The following is a 21947-nucleotide window of genomic DNA, read 5'->3' as shown; positions in this document are numbered from 1 at the left end:
AGTTTGTACTTGTAGCAAGCGTGTGGGTGTTGGGCAGTCAGGGTGTGCTAGTGTTGGATGTTCTTGTTGGTGACTTGGTGTTCCCTGATCCCAGCAAAGTGATGAAGAAGCTCAGCATGGACCCTCCGGAGAGGCTGACTGCCCTGCAGGCACTATGGGACGACCAGGCCGTGGACACTGGACCCTGCGGTGTGTGTGTGTGTGTGTGTGTGTGTGTGTGTGTGTGTGTGTGTGTGTGTGTGTGTGTGTGTGTGTGTGTGTGTGTGTGTGTGTGTGTGTGTGTGTGTGTGTGTGTGTGTGTGTGTGTGTGTGTGTGTGACAGCATACTTCTACATGTGTGCGACATCTAAATTGGGACAGGATTTTAAAAAGTTTAGATTCCGCGTTTAATGCGTTTAACGTCCGTTCAAGCTTCTGTCTCAGACAGGCATACACTTTAAAAAGATGGCTTAAACACAGTCTGTGCGTTATATTTTATAGTTGAATCGACGCTTGATGACAACACTTTGAATTGGAACAGTATTAGTTATGATTACACAAGGCAATCACAAAGTCTGAATTAGTGATTGTATGTTAGAACGCTCATTGTATTTGATGTGTTCCACCAACCTCACTGAAGCTCTCCCTCTGGGGTCTCTGTGTCCAGGTGGGTTTTCCCAGATGTACAGGTGTGTGTGTGACTGGCTGGGACTGCCCTACCGAGAGGAAGTGCAATGGGTCAGTATCTCCTCTAGCTTGTTCTTGTTTTTTAGTTTACCGGATTTACCTGTTTCTTTTTACTTGTTTCATGATTTATTTTAAAGAGAAGTATGTTGGCTTTTTGTCCGTTTTCTGACAGAGGAAACCGTTATTTTGTCCGGGAAAGAGGAAAAGGGAGGGCGAGTCATTGTGACTGTGAATGTGTGTTATTGTGTGTGTGTGTGTGTGTGTGTGTGTGTGTGTGTGTGTGTGTGTGTGTGTGTGTGTGTGTGTGTGTGTGTGTGTGTGTGTGTATGTGTGTGTGCGTATGTTTGTCTGTGCCTTGAAATAAGAGTTTGGATTATAATTTGGATTCAGAGTTGAAAATGTTTGTAAAGATGTAAATGCCAATCAAAGTAATGTTTGTTTTTTTGGTTTAGTTGTTCAGTCGCTCATGATTTAAAAAAGTTTTGAACTGAGGAGAGGGCTGACATGAGAAAGCGACCCAGGGCAGTGTTTAACGTGTATGATGGGACGCTCTGCCCTCCCAGGATGTGGACACCATCTACCTGAGCCAGGACTCCAGGGAGCTGAACCTGCAGGACTTCAGCCACCTGGAGAACAGGTGACCATCCAAAGGAATAGATCTGAAGAGAAAAGGGATGAACTCAAAACTTAACAAATGAATAAATATGCTACGAGCAATCATCTCATGCTGATGCTGTTCCGTTCAACGTCAAGGCATGAGAAAGGCTTTGTGGTGTGGGAGTCAGAAAACAGACTCAATAAATGCAAATCTTTTCAGAATGTATTTCTCATTCCATGCATATCTGAGATATGTAGTCAACCTGTGATGTAGACGTTTGCCTAGTTACAATGCATAACTTTGAACATTATTTTCTCTCTCTCTCTCTCTCTCTCTCTCTCTCTCTCTCTCTCTCTCTCTCTCTCTCTCTCTCTCTCTCTCTCTCTCTCTCTCTCTCTCTCTCTCTCTCTCTCTCTCTCTCTCTCTCTCTCTGTGTGTGTGTTGTCCTCCCCAGGGATATGGTGGCCATAATAGCCGTGCTGGAGTTCAGCCAGTGGTTTACCAAACTCTCCACCAAGGACTATAAACTGGTCAGTCCACCTCTTAACCCTTCCTCCTTAACCTCCCCTTCCTTATTCACCTCCTCTTCCTCAGTGCTCCCCCTCTTCCTCTTTGACCCCCTGATTTCAGACAGGGCATTGGCCCCACACAGACGGGGCATTGGCCCCACACAGTTTCTAATAAGACTGCGGACCACCACTGCTCCAAATCTCACTTTCACTAGTATCTCACCATCCTAGTGTTTATCTAGCCGTCTATCTATCCTGTTTGTATGTCTGGCTTTCCTCCCATATTGTTCAGAGCTGTGTGTCTCTCTCTACCCCCCCATCGATCCACAAGCCTGGCCTGTTGACAGGCTTCTGGTATTCTGGTACAGCGTTGGAGTTTTGGAAAAACAAACTAAAATAGACTTCTTCTTCTTATTCTTGTTATTGTTATCAGTCCAATGAACTTGCAAGGTAATTCAGAAGAGAGAACTGGGTTCAATGACCCAGCCTGCTACACACTACCTTACCAACCCCCTAACAGACACGGACACGTACACGTACAGGCACACACATTCACGGTGACTCCCCCTCCCTCTGCCTCATTCCCAGATACAATAACGGCTTCCTCTGTCTGAACCCTTCTGACTCACCGTCCCGGCCTGTCCTGGAATGCGTAGGATGGCCAGCTAATGGGCTCTAGAGAGAGATGACTCCTGAATTAGTGGACTGGAGGCTGTGCCACATACCCATGAAATCGCCCACACGTCTTTGTTTTAGTGTGTTAAAAATTGCATCCCCAGGCTATTTGAATAATTAGGTTTGGTGCCCTCAGCGTTTTTCCCCATGTTTGATACAGAGCCTGGATTCTCTTTGTTTCTGGGAGGGGTTGCTATAGTTACCGGCTCTTGTTATGATTGCACGTGGGGTGAGCACATGCAGTGAGCCATGTCAAATGCAGTGGTATCGGGGTTAGGGTTTAACCATAAACCAGTCAATCCCATCTTTAATCTCACATATTCTAAGGGAACCAGGCAACCAAACAGGATGCTATAATTAAATCAAAGAACAAAAAACAAAATGGTATCTAGTTTTTTAATATTATTGTGTTGGGTGAAGTGTCACCTATCTTTGTATGAATAAACGCAAGCTGAAGATTTCAGTATCTCGAATATGGTCATTCATCAGTTGGATGGCAAGCCTTTCAGCTAGCCTAGCCATTAGCCGGGTCATCACACAGGGAGGTATGTGTGTGTGTGTCTCTCGCTCTCTGTCTCTGTCTCTGTCTCCGTCTCTATGTATACTCATTCAGGTTTATGTGTGCTGTGACCGTGTTAGGGTCATGGCATTAGCACTGTGAGACAATGCCTGGTGTTAATTGGAGGTTCCACGGTACAATGGAGGCTGACTCTCCCAGAGCTGTGCTGTGCTGTCCCCAGCAGAACGGCAGCTTATGGGAATATACTGTCCTCTTTGTTTGGCCTGTTTATATGCCTGGGTCTGCTCTCCCTCTGTCACTCATATCCTCTCTTTCCCTCGCTCTCTCTCTCGTTCGACCTCTGCCTCTACCTCGCCCGTTCTCCCTCACCCCCCGTCTCTCTCGCTCTCGCTCCCAATCCTCTGTCTCGCGCTTTCTCTCACACTCTCTCTCCTTGTCTCACCCTGCTTTGCTCTTCCTCTCACCCTCATTCTACCTTTCTCTCATCCTCTGTTCTCTCTCTCTTTCTCTCGTCCTGTCTCTCTCTTTCTCTTACCCTGTGTCTCTCTTCTTGTCTCACTCTGTCTCTCTCTTTCTCTCACCCTCTGTCTCTCTCTTTCTCTCCCCCTCTCACTCTCTCTCCTTGTCTAACCCTCTGTCTCTCTCTCTCTCTCTCTCTCTCTCTTTCTCTCAACCTGTCTTGCTCTCTTTCTCACCCTGTCTCTATTTCTCCTACCCTCCCTCTCTCTCCTTGTCTCACCCACTGTCTTTCTTTCTCTGAATCTCTTTCTCCCATACTCTCTCTTTCTCTCACCCTCATTCTGTATCTCTCTCCCCCTCTGTCTCTCTTTCTCTCACCCTCTGTCTCTCTTTCTTCCTCACCCTAATTCTCTCTTTCTCTCTCCCTCTGTCTCACTCTTTCTCTCACCCTCTGTCTCTCTTTCTTTTACCCTATGTCTCTCTTTCTCTCCCCCTCTCCCCCTCTGTCTCTCTGTTTCCCTCTCCCTCTCTCTTACCCTGTCTCTATTTCAGCTATGTTCTCTTTTACCATCATATGGAAAGAAAATGTTTAGCCTTATTTCTGCTTGGCACTTGAACAAACAATGGCAGGCAGACGGGCTAGGGGAGGAACGCCTTCAGAGCAAGACAACCAACCGGCTGTTAGCGCATATGCTAACCCTTATGGAAGAAGACTAGAATATCACACATGAGAAACACTAGTTATTTAGATTCTATTAACCACTTACTTTCATATAATATTTTTTTTATATATTATTGTGTTAACTGAAAAGATATGTCGATTTAGGGTTGTGTATGTCTTGCGGTATGTCTTGCAATCCAATAGCATGTTACCCAGTCCGCATAGAAGTGTGACTGTTTTTGAATTGACTGGCACTCAAAGGCATTTCAAACAGTTTGGGAAAAAGTTTGGAAAAATATTTCTTAATGTGTTGCTTCTAGGTGCAAATTCAACATTAGATAATGCTTAGTGGAAGCTAATAATGGTGGTAAAATGCAAAGGGGGGGGGGGGCATGCAATCACAATGTTTATTTTTTTGGGACTGGGAACATAACAAGTGTCATTGTTATGCCTTGTTTCCCCTTGTCTCTCTTCCCTATTTCCATAAAGGACTGCTGGCTCAAAATGTCCCGTGATATGTGGTGATGCCTAATGGTCAGATTTGTTTGTTTCGGGTGTGTGTTTGTGTGTGTGTGTGCATGTCTGTTTGCGTGCATGTGTGTGTTCAGTCTGCAGATGTGTGCGAGCAGATTCTACGGGTGGTGTCTCGTTCGGCTCGCCTAGAGGAGCTGGTCCTTGACAACGCGGGACTGAAAACGTACGATTTCGCTGAAAACACGAGGAGTGAAACCATACAAGTCTTTATGTTTAATGTCCGTACAAACGTTAACCTCCCTGTTTTACCGCTGGGTGTATGTCATACTGACTGCTGAGGCCAAAATGACATACCCTAATTACTGAGGCCTTACCTCATGTGGCAAGCAGATGTTTTTCTCCAAGCCACTCTCTCATTTTATGGATGGATGGATGAATAAAAAGACACCGGGATAAAAATAGTTAACTACAGTGATGCACGTCATCAGAAAATCTAATTAGCTCTTGGAGGCCAGAGGCATTAGGAGTCATGGAAGTGGTGACTATGTTATCCCACATTATGTTCAATATTTGTGGGCACATTTATGCTTATTATCCGTATCATTCCTTATTGAACTTACGTTTGTATGGACATTGAAACAATGCAAATGATGCTTATCTGCTATTATAGTTAATTTATAGTTATAGTTATAGTTTTGATGCATAATGACCAAGTCATTGAAATGCCATCCAGGGACTTTGCCCAGAAGCTAGCATCTGCCCTGGCCCACCACCCCAACTCAGCCCTCACCACCATCAACCTCTCCAACAACCCGCTGGAGGACCGAGGTACTGCGCGCCACACTCTCTGCTCTCCTGCCCGGCCGCTAGGGCTGAACGATTAATGAAGTTCAAATCGAAGTCGCGATGTAACAGAATGCGATATGCAAATCGCAAAGGCTGCGATTAAAAAAAAAAAAGAAAAGAAAAAAAAAGGGATTTGTTACCGTTACTGACTGGAAATCAGTACGATTCATTTATTTTTATTTTTATTTTACAATTCAATAGTTAAATAAAGAAGTTTGTAATATAAATTAATCTCAACACATCGGCCTGGCCTAAAGGAAAGAGCAGTTTTTATGTTGACTGCTTCCAATGTTGTTTTGGTCATACTAAAGAATGATTTATTTGTTTGTTAGTGAATAAAACACAACATAAGGAACTTAATAAATTATAAAAATCGCAATCGCAATACTGGTTCAAATAATCGCAATTCGATAATTTCCCCAAATCGTTCAGTCCTACCGTCCACCAATGCAACGTGTATCTTTACAGTAAATAAGTTATCACACTTGATTTTGTGAGACCTTTATGATTGCAGTACCCATTGATCACATGGTAGCATGAACTCATGGAGAGATATACCTAAAAATAATCAGTGCATTGTTGCTCAATTTATATTACTGGGAATGAAAAAGAGACCAATGAAACCACTTTGTGTATACAACGTATTAAGTCCTCTCTCTCTCTCTCTTTCTGTCCGTCCGTCCCTCTCTCCCTCCTCCTCCTCCTGTCTGTCTGCAGGTATCATCTCCCTGGGGGGTCAGTTCGCCAAACTTCGCATTGGACTCAAGCATTTGAACTTCTCCAAGACCTCCCTGTCACCCAAAGGTACTCGCCTGCTGCCCCCATGACATCTCGTGTCTGCTCATTTGCATGAGTTGGACCGGTAACCGAAGGGTGGTCGGTTTGAATCCCGACCGGTAGGCAAGAAGAAAATGTGGACGGGGGGAGTAGTTGTGCAGCACTCTCCTACGTCCTCATCCGCAGATGAGGACGTAGGAGAGTGCTGCACAACAATCTTCTCTTTTTCTTTTTGCCCTTGAGCAAGGCACCTGAAGCCCTCTCCTGCTCCCCGGGCGCTGCCCTGCGGCTGCCCACTGCTCCGGGTGTGCCGGTGTGCCCCCATGTGTTCACCGGCTCATGGATGTGTTAAAAGCAGAGAAAGAATTTCCCCCAAAGGGGGACAATAAAGGATGAGAGTGGGTTGAGATGAGAGATGGTGCATTGTTTGATCCCGCTCTCTCTCCCCGACTGCCCAACAAGGATTCCTTTGGTGTTCTCTGTGGGTTTTTCCCCCCTGCATCACAAGACGAATCCCCTCATGTCTGCGCTTGTGTCTACAAAAGAAACTGCGCTATCACAGAATGTCAGCGGGCGAGAGAGCCTGAGATTAAGAGCCGGAGGAGCGAGCGAGACGGAGAGGCTATCCTGCGTCACATCACCGTTTCAGTTGTGGTTGGCTTCTGTTAATATTATTTCGTCTAGAATCCGTGCCAATGGTAGACAATCCTGTTCTTTTGGGACTCTCTCAGCACTGCTCACGTGCAGGACATGCGGTAGAGCTCAACGCAAGGCATTCAAAGCAATGCAATGGAGCTTCTTATATACAGTGCTGTCCTTTTTAAGATTTTCTTGTATCTACTTATTGTGCAGGCGAGTGTTATCACGCCGATTGGAGCATGTGCCGCATCGCTCAGGCTGAAGTGACCCCCTAATCTAATACTGTCTGCTTATCAGTGTGGATTTAAACTGCTATCCCATGTCTCCATGAAGACTGACTTAATTAGGCAGGCCATAAACGCAAATGCATCTCTCGCTCTCTCTCGCTCTCTCTCTCTTTCTCAATTTCTCACTCTTTCTTACTCTTTCTCACTCTTTCTCACTTTCTGTCTCTCTTTCTCTTTTTTCTCTCTCTCTTTCTCTTCTCTCTCTCTTTCCCTCTCTCTTTTTCTCTCTCTCTTTCTCTTTCCCTTTCTCACTCTCTCACACTCTCAGTCACACTATTTCTCTCGCTCTCTCCATACACAAAATGATGTGTATACACTTGTGTGTATTTCCTTTGCTTTTAAATATTTGTGTACACATGAGTGTGGCCTTGAGTGGGCCTCAGAAGACCCTTGTCTGGCTCTGAGCGTAGGGAAGGCGGCTGTTTATAGCGCTGTATCGGACCCTGTCTCTTGCATGTAGTTTATTAACTCTCTGGCCCGGAGCCCTTCCTTTCCTCCGTCTTCATTTCCTCGGTTCCTCTCTCCTTCAAGCTGACAAAACACCCTCAGGACCGGCAAGACGCTGCCAACATACTAACACAGTTTTGTGTGTGTGTGTGTGTGTGTGTGTGTGTGTGTGTGTGTCCCCCGTAGGGGTGAACAGCCTTTGCCAGTCACTGAGTGCCAACCCGTCCATCCCTAGCAGCCTGGTCCATCTGGACCTCTCAGGGAATGTCCTCAGAGGAGACGAGATGCAGGTGATCATACAAGCACACACACTCATTCGCTCGCTCACTCATTCATTCACTCTCTCACTCTCTCACACACACAAACAAGCACACACACTCATTCGCTCACTCACTCATTCATTCACTCACTCACTCACGCACGCACTCACTCACTCACTCACGCACGCACTCACTCACTCACTCACTCTCACTCTCTCACACACAGAAACAAGCACACAAACTCATTCATTCACTTACTCACTCACTCACTCACTCACACACACACACTTGCTCTCTCACTCACTCAGACTCTCACTCACTCACTCACTCACTCACTCACTCACTCACTCACTCACTCACTCACTCACTCACTCACACACACACTTGCTCACTCACTCACTCATTCACTCACTCACTCACTCACTCACTCACTCATATATACTGGTGCACCTCTCGTCTCGTCTCCCCCATCCCTTCACCTGCCCGCTCGGTTCTGAGTGAGTGTCATCGACACTGACAGAGACTGAAGCTGCAGCATGGCTCTGGACGTGATGGATGGCCTGCACCGCTCATGCGCTGGCTCATTCAGTTAGCAGTCAATCAGTCTGTCGCTCTCCCCCACTGGCAGTGTCAGACGTACAGCCTCCCCCCTCAGTGTAGGACACCGATAGGTAGAAAGATACTGTCATGGCCATCCGTCTTTAAAATAAATGACTTAAAGAAGTTTTTTTTATGCTATTTCATTTTGATATGAGTACACCTTAGATAGAAGCCATATGTATACGACAAACTCTTTGTCAAAAACTGGTCAAAATTGTTTTTTTTTTTATACTATGTAATTTTGATATTAGTACACCTTATATAGAAGCCATAAGTATATGACAAACTCTTTGTCAAAAACTGGCCAACATTGGGTCATCTCTGGTCGTCAGCTAGCCTATTGATCAGAGCTAGACTGGTCCACATGCTTCTCATGGTCATTGACGAGGGGGACAGGGACCAGACAGTGGGACTCACTGACATGGAGTTCACCGTTGGGCCTGTCCTCCCTGAGTGCGGTGGCTGCGGTGCAAGTCCAGACAAAGTCGCAGGGGGATCGTCGTGTCATTGAGTCGGCTCTACGTCGGGGGAATCGGCTGGCAGGAAAGGCCATCGGGTCCGTTGGGAATAGACGGACACTGAATGCTCCTTCTCTTTCTCGGTATAAACATGGCGTGATGTCTTTGACTGATGTAACATCCACTTCAATCGCCTTGCTTTTATGGGATGTTGTCGCTCATGCATTCTCATGGTTCTCATGTTCCTATTCTGTTTGTGTTCACATTTGCAGCATTTCTACCACTTCCTGGCGCAGCCCAACAGCCTGGTCACCCTGGACCTCTCCAACACCGACTGCGCATTGGACCAGGTGAGCAGGCAGTCAATCGTCAGCCTCGGAAAAAGTCTGGGATTGAGGTCTAATGAAACGTATTATCATAGAAACGCGATATGCCTGAGACGGTGGAGTCATTACAGTCCAGTCCACCCCCACATCCTTCCTAAGCAAAAGCTTTTCTACAGACCACCGGTCAAACCAGCCTCACAAAATACAGTTCTAGCAGCAGCTAGTCGGCTCTACGTTTTCTAGTGATCGGCCTCTATTGTTATACATCCGATCACGTCGTCGTGTTGCTGCCCCTGCATACTGCATGTGATGCATCGACACGGGTCTGGGAGCCAAATACACCACATTGATTAGCCCGAGATCGTAGCCAGCTGTCAGCCCTGTCGCGGGAGATATTGATTGGCTCATAAAGTCATACATGCGCACACACATGCGCACCCACGGACACACGCACATGCATCCACGCACATGTGTACACACATGCATGTGTCCTTCCGTTTCTTTTTTTCTCTCTTTCTCACTCACATGCATGATTGCCCACACATGCATTCAAATCAATCACTCTGACACATACACCCCTCTCTCTCTCTCTCTCTCTCTCTCTCGCTCATGTGCAATATTTCCCCCTCCCATACACTAATCCATATGGAGCCAATCAGTTGCTACAACATACGACAGAGAGTTGAGGCTGGATACTAGGAAGCAAGGGCGTAGGAACCGGGGGGGACGGATGGGACGTGTCCCCTCCAATATTGGAGACAGGCGCATTTGTCCCACCTAAAAATTATACCGGGGGAGAAATATTTTTTATTTTATTTTGAAAGCGCAACACAGCGTCTTGTCACCGCTTCTTATTCTAAAAAACTGGATGATTGAGCAATTAAAGAATTGATTTGATATTCATCAGTTCATTACTGCCATTCAAAATGTGTTTTCCTTTACATTTACAAATGTTCCTTTTTAGTAGAATAAAATATATTTGTGAAATTTTTCAGTGTAGTTAATTTATGACATATTTCTGTTCAAACCATTAACGGATGTCAGGTTTCCGATATGTGTCCCCCCCCCAATGTTAATCTCATTCCTACGCCCCTGCTAGGAAGGTCTGGTCACAAAACGATAACATCAGAGCATACTAGTACTCCTACTGCTATCAGTAATCACATGCAGTACATTTTCAACGTCAACCACTGAAGTCGAGTCACGTCTTCTACTGCTTCCTGTGGCAGGGTCTTTTTTTGGACAAACCCACATCCACATGCATACACACACACACGCACACTGGCGTGGGCACACACACGCACGCGCATCATACTGGCCTGTCTCTGTTGCAGGTTTGCTCGGCTTTGCTGCGAGGGACGCTCCAACACCTGTCCGTCCTCAACATGTCCAAGAGTGTCTTCCCTCACAGGTGAGCGGCATAAAGAGACGCTGTGAAATGGTGAAAAGACGCACCTGGCAGTAACCGATGGATAGTGCATATAAGCCATAGCATTAAAGGTGCTGTTGGTAGCAAGGTAGGCAGTTGCAAAGAGGAGGAAGCAGAAAAGAGCTGAAGAGAGCACATTTTAAACCAAATCAACGTCCCCTCCCCTTCCTGCTCATAGCCCTGCCTAAGTTGTTCTGCCATTGAGGAGTAATACCTTGCCTCAAGCACGTGGTAAGTCAGCGGTGGGACTTGGCGGTCCGCTGACTGAGCTCGCGGTTTGAGGCCAACCGCGGCCACCACGGTTGTGTTGGAGGCCTTTCCACCCAGGCCTCTCTGTGTGGTCTGTCTGTTCACATGGGTTTACGCCTGCCCTGCCCATAAACAGAGTCAATGGCACTCATTGGTTTGCTGGAGTGCAACTCCCTTGTACACATCATATGTATGCTTCCACATAGCTCATAGGGAGTGATCTGTTTTAAAGCTGTCTATGGCAGCCAGTCAAATCTTTGAAGCGTTCATTGCATCATTAAAAAAATAAGTTGACCTCAGCCAATGCTAGCGTCATGTGACCTTATCGGTTTTGATGCTGCTGATTTCTTGCTGCTTTGAACAGTTAGATCCCCGACATTGTGATATGTACTTTGCTGAGTTCAACATTTTCCCCCTTTTTAAATACCCGGCAGTTTATAACGCTGATATTGGCAACTACAGAATAGTTTCCACATGTAACAATTTGGACAGTTCCAAAATCAAAACAAAGTCGACCCACAATCAGATCAGTACAGAACATTAATATTGACCTGCTGACCCCCTCTCCTCTCATCAATGCATCCAGTGGGCCCATTGTACTGTGCGCCATCTATTGGTGAAGGTGTGCAACAACAGCCTAATACTAGGCTTTGTGCAGTGGGACGGGAGGGTAGTGAGTGTGTGTGTGTGTGTGTGTGTGTGTGTGTGTGTGTGTGTGTGTGTGTGTGACTACTGTGTCGTTAGACATAGATGCGGCGGCCTTTTGTGTGTGGGACCATGTGTGTGACAGATGGGCCGGGTGTGGGAGTGGCGTTCCCCCCCCCACCCTTATCTCTGCTTACAGTCCGTCCCCCGGGAGTAAGGCTGTCCAGTGGGGGAGATGAGCAGCAGTAGTGGTGTCCTTTATCATGTCTGCTGGGATCCCAGCGAAGACGCAGGCCAGTGTTGCCATCGGTTGATCAGCCAATCAAACGTCTCTATTGATTGTGTTTGTGTTTGGGGTTGTTTTGTTTCGGTTGACCGCTCACACTTTGTCGGGTACTGCCGTCGGGCCGCATGTTGAGCCCTTGCAGTACAAGTTATTCACGCTGGGCACGAGGCTGGTACTTTCTTCTATGTCATGAGGTGGCTCTGTGCTAAAACATCCTATATTTTAGTCTAAGCTATGGGTTTTTAAATCGCTTTGGACATTTGACTTGAAAGATGTTCAATTTAACATTCAATTTAAAACTCAGTATGTGATGCTGACTCTACATTGCTGAATAGAGTGTTGTTTTACAAGATCCCTTTGTGTTATCGATAAAACACCCAAATACAATGTAAAATGCTCTCTGCCTGTCTCTCTCGGATCTCACTCTGATCTCTTGGGTCTCTCTCTCTTTCTCTTTCTCTTTCTCTCTCTCTCTCTCTCTCTCTCTCTCTCTCTTTCCCTGTCTCTGTGGTCTCTCTTTCTCTCTGATCTCTCTCTGGTCTCTCTCTGATCTCTGTCTCTTTGTGTCTGTGTCTGTCTGTAGGAAAAGTAAGGACGTGCCCCCGTCATTCAAGCACTTCTTCAGCAGCGCCTTCTCTCTCAGCTCCGTCAACCTCTCGGGGACCAAGCTCCCCCCCGAGGCCCTCAAGTAAGAACTGTACCCCAACACCTCCTCCCCCACCACCACCCTTCCCTCCACCCAGGTCCTCTTGACGTCCAAGTGATGCTGCTCCACGATGGAATGACCCGACGTTGTCTGTACTGGAACATCCAATTAGGAAGTTAATAGAAAAACGCTGAATAATATAACTGCAACCAATTATTCAAATTTAAGTTCTGGTCAACTATTTCTTAATGCGATTAACAGTGAATTGATTTTTTTATTCTAGCAAAAGAAAAATCTGGAAGCAATCATGAATAATAAGTTCCATCACGAGTGTCCATTAGGGTTCCAATGTACTCGGTCTGAAAGCCCTGCTTCATTTGTATATTTCTTATTTCTTTCCACCCTAATCCTGTATTCTTTCCTTCCATTTAGAGCTCTCCTGTTGGGACTGGCCAGCAACCCCAACGTCAAGGATGTCACCTTAGACCTGAGCTGTTGTGAGGTAGCCTTCGCACCCACACCACACCACACTCAGTCCATAAACACATCCACAAGAATGATTCATATCAGGGGGTCATTCTGAGGTTTGATTTAATCAGGGGTCATTACTGCTAATTTATCGGTGCTCTTGCGTGCTCAGAATGTACCACAAGAGCCGAATGTACCACCTCCACAAGCGAGGTTTCAGTTGCTTAAGAGAACTGTGTCATTGGCCGCAATGAGCCCTCATATTCTAAAGCTTTCACCCGCATCACTGGCCACAGTCACATATAAACACAACACCTCTCCACGAATCTCATAAGTTTAGTTTAAGGTAGGGATGCACCGAAATAACAATTCTTGGCCGAAACCGAATATACTGAAACAGTTGGCCGAAAGCCGAAACCGAATACCGAATGTGGCTTTTGCTGTTTTTCATTCATTTCATTCATTCATTTTAACAGGTGCGCTCGGCTCTTTTTTCATCTCCGTGTATTGCCATTAAGTTGTTTACAAACTTCCGTGCGGCTCTTTTTTAATCTCTCTTTTCATGAAGCGCACCCGGCTCATTCCACACTGGTTGCTTTTTTTTTTCTCACATCATCAAAAATAGAAATGTTCGGTATTTCTTTTCGGCCTTTTTTACTCCTTCGGCCGAAACCGATTTGGGACGAAAAAATTTTCAGCTCAACATTTTCGGCGGCTGAATTCTCGGTGCATCCCTAGTTTAAAGAGTAAACGACAGCCCTTGCCTCAACTCACTACACGATTTAGACAAGAGGATAAGCCAAGTTCATGTAAGCCAAACCCATCATGTGCGTTGGAAACAAGAATAACCCTAGAAAGTCCCCAATGACATCAGAGAAAGGGCGAGGCCAGGGTTCATGACAGAGAGTTTTCCAGCCTGCTAGGACCACAGGGTGTCTCCTGCCTGTGATCCCTATGGGCTAGGTTGTATTTAGTATTGCGCTTCGCTCAAGAGTTGGCAGTTCACTGTTTTTACATAGCCACAGGCCACACATCAGTCGGTGCCTTCAGTTTGTTAATTATGTCTTGATAGGTGTATGAGAATAAAAATAACATATGATCAGAGCTACATTTCATTAGAGAAGACTTGATTGCACTGTTGTATATTTATTTGGAGGGGGAGTGCTTATTAATTAATGTCATTCATACATACAATGAGGAAATGTGTGTGTGAAATATATTAGTGAGGGAAGTCTATTTTAGCTGCAGCATTAGGAGGGTAATCAAATCATAATGGTTCTGTAAAGTTGCCAATGCCGGCTTATTTTTGAAGTGCCCTTTTAATAGGTTGAAAGGGAAGAGCTATGAGCTTTTTGGGCCCCTCTTCAGAATAGTTTGACAGGCCAGTGGCACTGTTAAAGCCTCGCTGAGGATATACTTGGGAGGGAGAGAGAGATGAAAAGAAAAGTGAAGAGCTTAGTGAAAGAGGGGCAAATTCTGTTTCCGTTTTGAAACATGTCACCAAGCTCACACACACACACACACACACACACACACACACACACACACACACACACACACAGACACAGACACAGACACACACACACACACACACACACACACACACACACAAATTGAATTGAATTGAATGGCTTTGCCAAAGACATCACATGAATGCAAATTACACAGGAAGCTCCTTTCTAGAATCCCTCTTAGAGATCTTCACAGCCATTGGAGAAATTATATATGAGCATGTGAGTTCCCAGCGCTATTTGTACGGCCTAATGAACCATTCAATGGAAGCGTTCCAGCTGAGCTTTGTGTTGCAAGGTGATGATTTTATATATTTGCCGGTCCTACCCGGTAATTTGCTTTCTTTTCCATGTTTGTGTATGTATGCACGTATGTATTTGCGTCTGTCTATTAACGTGTGTGCAAATGGGACTGTGTATGCGTTTGTGTGTGTGTGCACGCGTGTGCGTGCGTGTGTGTCAGCGTACACGTGCATGCGCGTGGGTATGTGTTTGTGCATGTGTGTATTTGTATGCACATGCACATTAGAATGATTCTCAACTCCCCTTCGGAGTAATACTGATCTTAAGCCCTTGAACATATATGTGTTTTGTTGTGCTTAACGGCTGGCTTCTCTCTAACATGTGACCTTCCCTAACCCCTCCCTCCTCACGCTTCTATAAGCTTGGCCATTGTGTAAGTTACCGGCTGCCCGCTTGACACTGTCTCTACCGTCTGTCCTATGGTAGCTCTTCATTTTTCACCTATTATATAATAACAAACTCATTTGTTCCGTTTGACCGATTAACATCTCGTGTTTTTTTTCCCCTATTTTATGTTTTCATTTGATTTTGTTATTGTAAGCATGTTTATTGTTGAGCCATTTCTTCATCATCTCAGTCGGACATCAAAATGCATGCACGACCGCATGGGTGTGCCCATGCAAAACCGCTTCATGAGAGCTTCACTCACCGTCCCTAACATCGGGGCTATACGGCCATTTTGGGTTGACATCATCATCCTCTCTGTTCCAGCAAGCGCATCAGTTCCAGATACTTCATGCTGTGTTCATTAGTATACCATGCATACCTTTTCAGTGTGTCTAACATACTTTCTCCTCCTCTTGGGTCGTAGCTTCGGTCTGGAGGGTCTCAGATTCTAGAAGGTTGCATTGCGGAGATCCCGAACATCTCCAGTCTCGACATCTCAGATAACGGTGAGAAGAACCAAGAACCAAGAATCAGATCAGCAATCTTTGCAATACCGGGCAAAAGTCGCTGATAGCAGCTTTAAGGTTAAATGCAATGGAATTGCAATATGTGATGACTTGAAAATGTAAATTCTTGGGGACTTTCAAAGTGAAAGCAACGCTGTTACCAAATAATGGAGAACTTGAATCAGAATCAGAATTACTTTTATTACATTCTTATTGTACAAGTACACAATAGTACAATTATTATGCTTGGTACCTCAACACACAGCAGCAACTATACAATATAAAGTAAATAGATTAAAAAATAAAATAAATAAAAGTAAAGATAAGTAACAGAAATAAGTAACAAATGTAAAGTGAACGAGTGGCAGTGTTACCAGCCATGGTTGATTGTCGTGCAAAATACAGTGCAGTGCAAACATTTTTGCAAAAGTTGCTTTACCTTGTTGTGTAGGTCTGGATTCAGACCTTTCAACTCTGCTGGTGTGGCTGGCAAAGAACCGGTCCATCAGACACCTGTCTCTGGGCAAGAACTTCACCAACATCAAGTCCAAGTAAGAACTATACCATGGAGGGGTTGGGAGTGAGGGAAATGTGTTCTGGTTCCAGGTTGAGGTCTTATGAGCAGGTGTTGTTTTTTTTAGGGGGGGCATTTGGGGAACTGAGTAAAATGTTGATTGAAAAAATATTTAATCGTTCATGAATGAGTCCTTCATCTGCTGGTAGTCAACTTGGATGCGAGTCAGATTACCGGATAAAAAGGAAATCCACGCCCTCTGCTGACATATATTCCTAGGGACATGCTCTATCTGAACTTCCCTTTTTTCCCAAGAATCTTACCTTTCGAAAAGTCGAAGTGGCTAACATTCTAGCCCAGTTAGACCACAAAAGGAAGAACCCCACAAACTCAATGTAATAAAGCAATTAGCTTACATCCATTAAACCTTTTCTAATGTTATACCTGCAGACACATATCGAATGGATATTCACTGACAAAATAAATAAAACATTTGTTTCCATTTGTACTCCATGTCATTTTAGTATGACGTTCTCTTGTGTTTTAGTACTGCCTTTGTAACATCGTTTCCCTTCCGTCTCCGACAGAAATCTGGCTCCAGTGTTGGACAACCTGGTCCAAATGATTCAGGAGGAAGACTCGGTGAGTTGGGCCTTTTCCAGTCGCTCTGGTTCTGAGTCGACCAAGCCAAATGTGGTTTTCTCCTTCACTCTCTTCCTTGCTGCCTCGATGACTGTTGATGAGCTGCTTGTTCCTTCACAGCCTGGTAGGCTGGCTGACATGGTACATGTAGCGCCGGTGGGTTAGTTAGCACACGGCAACGGTGGGACGACTGTAAAGGACTGCAGCCCATCATCCATTGACATCAATGGAGAACCTCCAGTCTGGCGGAGATCATTAAAACCGGAGGTTTATTATTTATTCAAACATTTGCCTCACAGATGTTGAACCGTAATGTGATCAAACTCTACAATAATACGAGATCACTCGACTCATCAGTGAGTGAGGGCTAAGATCTGAAGGCCGTTTTGAAATAGTTTTAATGGTAGATAGACACGGCTAATCTGAGCCTGTCAGTGGCAGAAACACGCCAGGACGTACACTGGCGGAGCGCTATTGCCCCAAAGGATTAAATTGCAGCCTTTTTGTTGAGTATTGGGGCAGCAGCGTTGTCGCTCAACACTTTCAAATCTTTTTGTCGCATTGGTCCGAAAAGATCGGAAAATAGGGTCCAGGTTGCAAAAGACATTAAAATCAGACTTTAATGCCCAGCGAAATTTAAAATCGAGCGTTCAAATATAACCCTGGCTTGGTATATATCAAGTGAAAGAAATGTAATGTCTGCAGCACTGCTTCGGCTCCCATATTTATTAATTAAAAATGTGACCGCAGTGATTCAACCCTGTTGGGTCTTCTTCAGGCGAATTGGTAGACATCAACACATTACTGAGAACCTCTCTCCGTCACGCTTACCCTTCCTGCTGCTGCTGCCTTCCTCGACCACCGGTAAAGGTGGACGGCGATATTGAACTGCTCTCGGCTGACACTCCTGTGATGTTGTGACAGCCGATCCTAAAGGAATAAACTTCACACGTTTCTACCTGCAGCCGACGCAGAGACGTGGTGGTGAACTGGGGCGGGGGGGTTCCCCGTTTGGTCTTAGGGAAGAGGACTAGAGCCCAGGGGTTCGTTGGGGAATTGTTCACAGCCCCTGAGTATAAGAAAAGGGTCGGCTTAGCTCAGGAGGTAGGCCAGTTGTCTTGTAACCGAAAGGTTGCTAGTTCGATGCCCAGATCCTCCTAGCTGAGTGTTGATGTGTCCCTGAGCGAGACACTTAACCCTTAACTGCTCCTGACGAGCTGGCTGTCGCCTTGCATGGTTGACTCAATGTGTGTATTAACCGATGTAAGTCGCTTTGGATAAAAGCGTCTGCTAAATGCCATATTTGTAATTGTAAAAAGGGGTTTTCAATTACTTTATTGAGTTGAGTTGAGTCTGTCCACTGTTTGTCTACTACAAAGTTATAATTAGTCTCTGGGCCACATGTCCTTACAGCACTGTTTTTGACGTGTTTTTGCTGTTTCGTTCTTTGGCTTTTTTGGCAATTTTATGGCAATATAGAGATTTTCTAGTAGCTCCTTGTAACTAGGAACTACGAAATTCACATTATGGCAAAAAAAGGGAACTAGGACCTAGTTCCTAATAGTGAAACCCCCTCAGTACACACACACACACACACACACACACACACACACACACACACACACACACACACACACACACACACACACACACACACACACACACACACACACACACACACACACACACACACACACACACACACACACAGAGAGAGAGAGGGAGGTGCCTTAGGGTCTAGATTTACCCCACTGTGTTTATTGGCCGTGGCCTCAATTCATCCCCGTCTAGCTGGGCTTCTGGCTCTGAGCGCAGACACAGACACATGGGATGCGCCGTGTTTGGCTTTGAGGTGAGAAGATCCTACAAAGGCAGATGCCTCCGCCTCGAGGTAGATGGGAACATAGATTATCTGCATCTGCAAACAGAGATCCACATTTTTTATATGGGTTAAAGCAATAACATGTCAAGGCCACTCAGTGTATTTGTAATAGCTGAATATTATTTAAAGTGCAATGGAATAGATAGGGGGGTAAAACAAAATATATATTAATTTTTTTCCAACCTGAGCTCCTGTGCTTGAGTTAAATTGCACCATCATGAAACTTAAATGTATAATTATCCAATCACAATTAAAATGTTGCATGATTATTTGTACTGATGCTATACTCATGTCACTAATTGAGTTTAATATTGCATTTACATTTAGGGCATTTAGCAGACGCTTTTATCCAATGCGACTAATTATGTTTGTCAGAAGAAAGAGAAACAACAATATATCACTGTCGATACAGTAAGGCCGTTCATAGAAACAACTGCCAAGCACTTACAATTGCTAGGTTAACCAATTCCCCGTTCACAACAAAGATAATTAAGGACAATAAGTGCGTACATTAAGTGATACATCAATATAAATTAAAAAAGGATATATTATTCATACAATAGCCATATTATTGTTGGCCTATTAAAGATCATGTTTCTGTCAGAGCATTGGCTTCCTATGTATATACCTTTTTTGATAAATAATTGACAAGATATTATCAACAGCCAAAATTAGAATTGGGAAATTGTTTTTATGCCCGAAGGGGTGAGAGGACTTTATAGGTATATTTCTCAATAGAGGATTTGAGAAATATTTAGATATTTAGTTGAAGTGGCCACTGCAGTCCTATTGGGAGATTAGGGGCAAGATTACAACATTGGCTAGGGACCTTGCACCATTACTGCACTATCATCAATTCACTGCCGTTCCGATGTCTTGCTTAATGTGCGTTGCTTCCCCTGAAGGATGGATTCTTCGGGATGTAACGTGAAACATAATAACGCTGCAGTCTGTCATTATTCCTGTTTATTCTCTCCCCCCAAATATGCTCATCTCAACTCCATCCCCCTTGGGAATAAACTTCATTGCATGCATGGGAAAGCCCCATCTACTGTGTATAATTCATCCCCTTCATGCGCGATCTCCCTCTTCCAGACCAGCACTCCCCCACACGTATGCAGCCAGACTACAAACCCTCACAAGGGATAAATAAAGAAAGAATCTCCCTCGCTCGCTCTTTCTCGCTCGCTCTCTGGATCATAATCTCAACCGCGCTCTCGCTCTTTTCAGTGTTTAAACCATAAATTATTGCTTCTCAGTGTATGTTTATACGTTGACAAAAACATGCTCCATTTATGAACACCCATTATGTACAGGCCCACATCCCTTAACAAAATTGCATACCACCTACATTTTTCCACGCAACATTACTTTGCACACGCATAGACTTATCTGGGGAAAATCTCTGGGTTTCCTTGCTGTCGGTTTGTTTATTGTGTATTGTTTAAAGTCTCAGCAGCTGTTAAAAGGCCAGTTTAGAGAGAAGGCAGATTGTAAATCTCGGTGGCTTCATGCATTATACACCCATCCTCCACATAAGAAGGAATAAGTGCTATGTCACAGATACCTATTTAATCCGAGGTCTCTCTCTCATCCTTAAGAAATCCATTTGACCCTACTGCTAAACGATTCCTTCTTTTATCCCCAGCAACCATTTAGTATGAGGTTCTAAGAGGGACAAAAAGCATGCTGCATGATGTTGTGATGACGGAAAACTGTCAATGTTAGGGTTAGGGTTACAAATAGTTCCTTTCCTCAGTGTCTTGATGTTGTAGCGCCAGCTTGATTTGAAATGCTTTCCATCACAAAAAAACTGTTTTTGGAAAGAAGCTTATTACTTATTCATCATTGGATGTTTCTCAGTACCTCATGTGCATAATTATATGTGAAATAGTTCGAAAGAAAGGGAGAGGATAATCCACATGATCATTAATCATTCAACAAAAAAAGGCAGAAAAGTCGCCTTTAATTTGTCCCGTCTATAAAGGCGATCTTCTGTCTATGTATAAGAAATCTACATCTGAATTAGTCTAATAGATAACAATAATAACTCCACACACACACACACACACACACACACACACACACACACACACACACACACACACACACACACACACACACACACACACACACACACACACACACACACACACACGGGGGGCGGCAGTAGCAGCTCAGGAGGTACAGCGGGTTGTCGAGGTGTCCTTGAGCAAGGCACCTCACCCTCCCGACGAGCTGGCCGTCGCCTTGCGTGGCTGACTCCGCCGTCGGTGCGTGAATGTGTGCGTGAATGGGTGAAAGTGAGGCAGTACTGTAAGGCGTTTTTGGGCGGCCAACGGTTAGAAAAAGCGCAGTGTAAAACGCAGCCCATTCCCCATTGACCCGCTGAGGCTCTTGGTCCTCTTCTCGCCCCCCCCTCCAGCCCCTCACCTCTCTGTCCCTGGCGGACTCCCGGCTGAAGAGCGACCTGACCATCGTTCTGAACGCCCTGGGCAGCAACTCCTCCCTCACCCGGCTGGACATCAGCGGCAACGCCATGGGGGACATGGGCGCCAAGATGCTGGCCAAGGCCCTGCAGATCAACACCAAGCTCCGGTAGGGCCGTGTGTGTGGGTGTGTGTGTGTGTGTGTGTGTGTGTGTGTGTGTGTGTGTGTGTGTCTGTGTGTGTGTGTGTGTGTGTGTGTGTGTGTGAGTTGGTGTGTGTGTATGTGTGTCTATGAGCGGGGGGGTGTGTGTGTCTGTGTGTGTGTCTGTGTGTGTAGGAGTTGGTGTGTGTGTGTCTAGAAGCGTGTGTGTGTGTGTAGGAGTTGGTGTGTGTGTGTGTGTGTAGGAGTTGGTGTGTGTGTGTGTGTAGGAGTTTGCGTGTGTGTGTGTGTGTCTAGGAGCGGGGGCGGTGTGTGTCTGTGTGTGTGCAGGAGTTGGTGTGTGTGTGTGTGTGTGTGTAGGAGTTGGTGTGTGTGTGTGTGCGGGTGTGTGTGTGTGTGTGTGTGCAGGAGTTGGTGTGTGTGTGTGTGTGTGTGTGCAGGAGTTGATGTGTGTGTGTGTGTGTGTGTGCAGGAGTTGGTGTGTGTGTGTGTGTGTGTGCAGGAGTTGGTGTGTGTGTGTGTGTGTGTGCAGGAGTTGGTGTGTGTGTGTGTGTGTGTGTGTGTGTGTGTGTGTGTGTGTGCAGGAGTTGGTGTGTGTGTGTGTGTGTGTGTGCGGGTGTGGGTGGGTGGGTGTGTGTGGGTGGGTGTCTGTATCTGTTTTCAGGGATATTGAAGCAGATTGTAAGAA

The 21947-nt window shown here is 45.3% G+C and overlaps 1 protein-coding gene across 1 annotated transcript in view; it reads left to right on the top strand.

Annotated features, from left to right (window-relative positions):
• The window catches only part of LOC307083084 (F-actin-uncapping protein LRRC16A-like), a 70526-nt gene that overhangs the window by 28101 nt on the left and 20478 nt on the right, over positions 1–21947 (top strand). Inside the window, 16 exon segments of the mRNA XM_079746888.1 lie at positions 95–189; positions 647–717; positions 1230–1303; positions 1719–1794; positions 4697–4785; positions 5296–5390; positions 6126–6212; positions 7745–7848; positions 9149–9226; positions 10537–10613; positions 12395–12499; positions 12890–12959; positions 15551–15632; positions 16084–16183; positions 16734–16788; positions 21096–21268. Coding sequence (XP_079603014.1) covers positions 95–189; positions 647–717; positions 1230–1303; positions 1719–1794; positions 4697–4785; positions 5296–5390; positions 6126–6212; positions 7745–7848; positions 9149–9226; positions 10537–10613; positions 12395–12499; positions 12890–12959; positions 15551–15632; positions 16084–16183; positions 16734–16788; positions 21096–21268 — 1431 coding nt within the window.

The sequence above is a fragment of the Pollachius pollachius genome, assembly GCF_949987615.1.
Source record: "Pollachius pollachius genome assembly, chromosome: 1".
NCBI lineage: Eukaryota > Metazoa > Chordata > Actinopteri > Gadiformes > Gadidae > Pollachius > Pollachius pollachius.
This window is presented reverse-complemented; position numbering and strand designations above follow the sequence as displayed.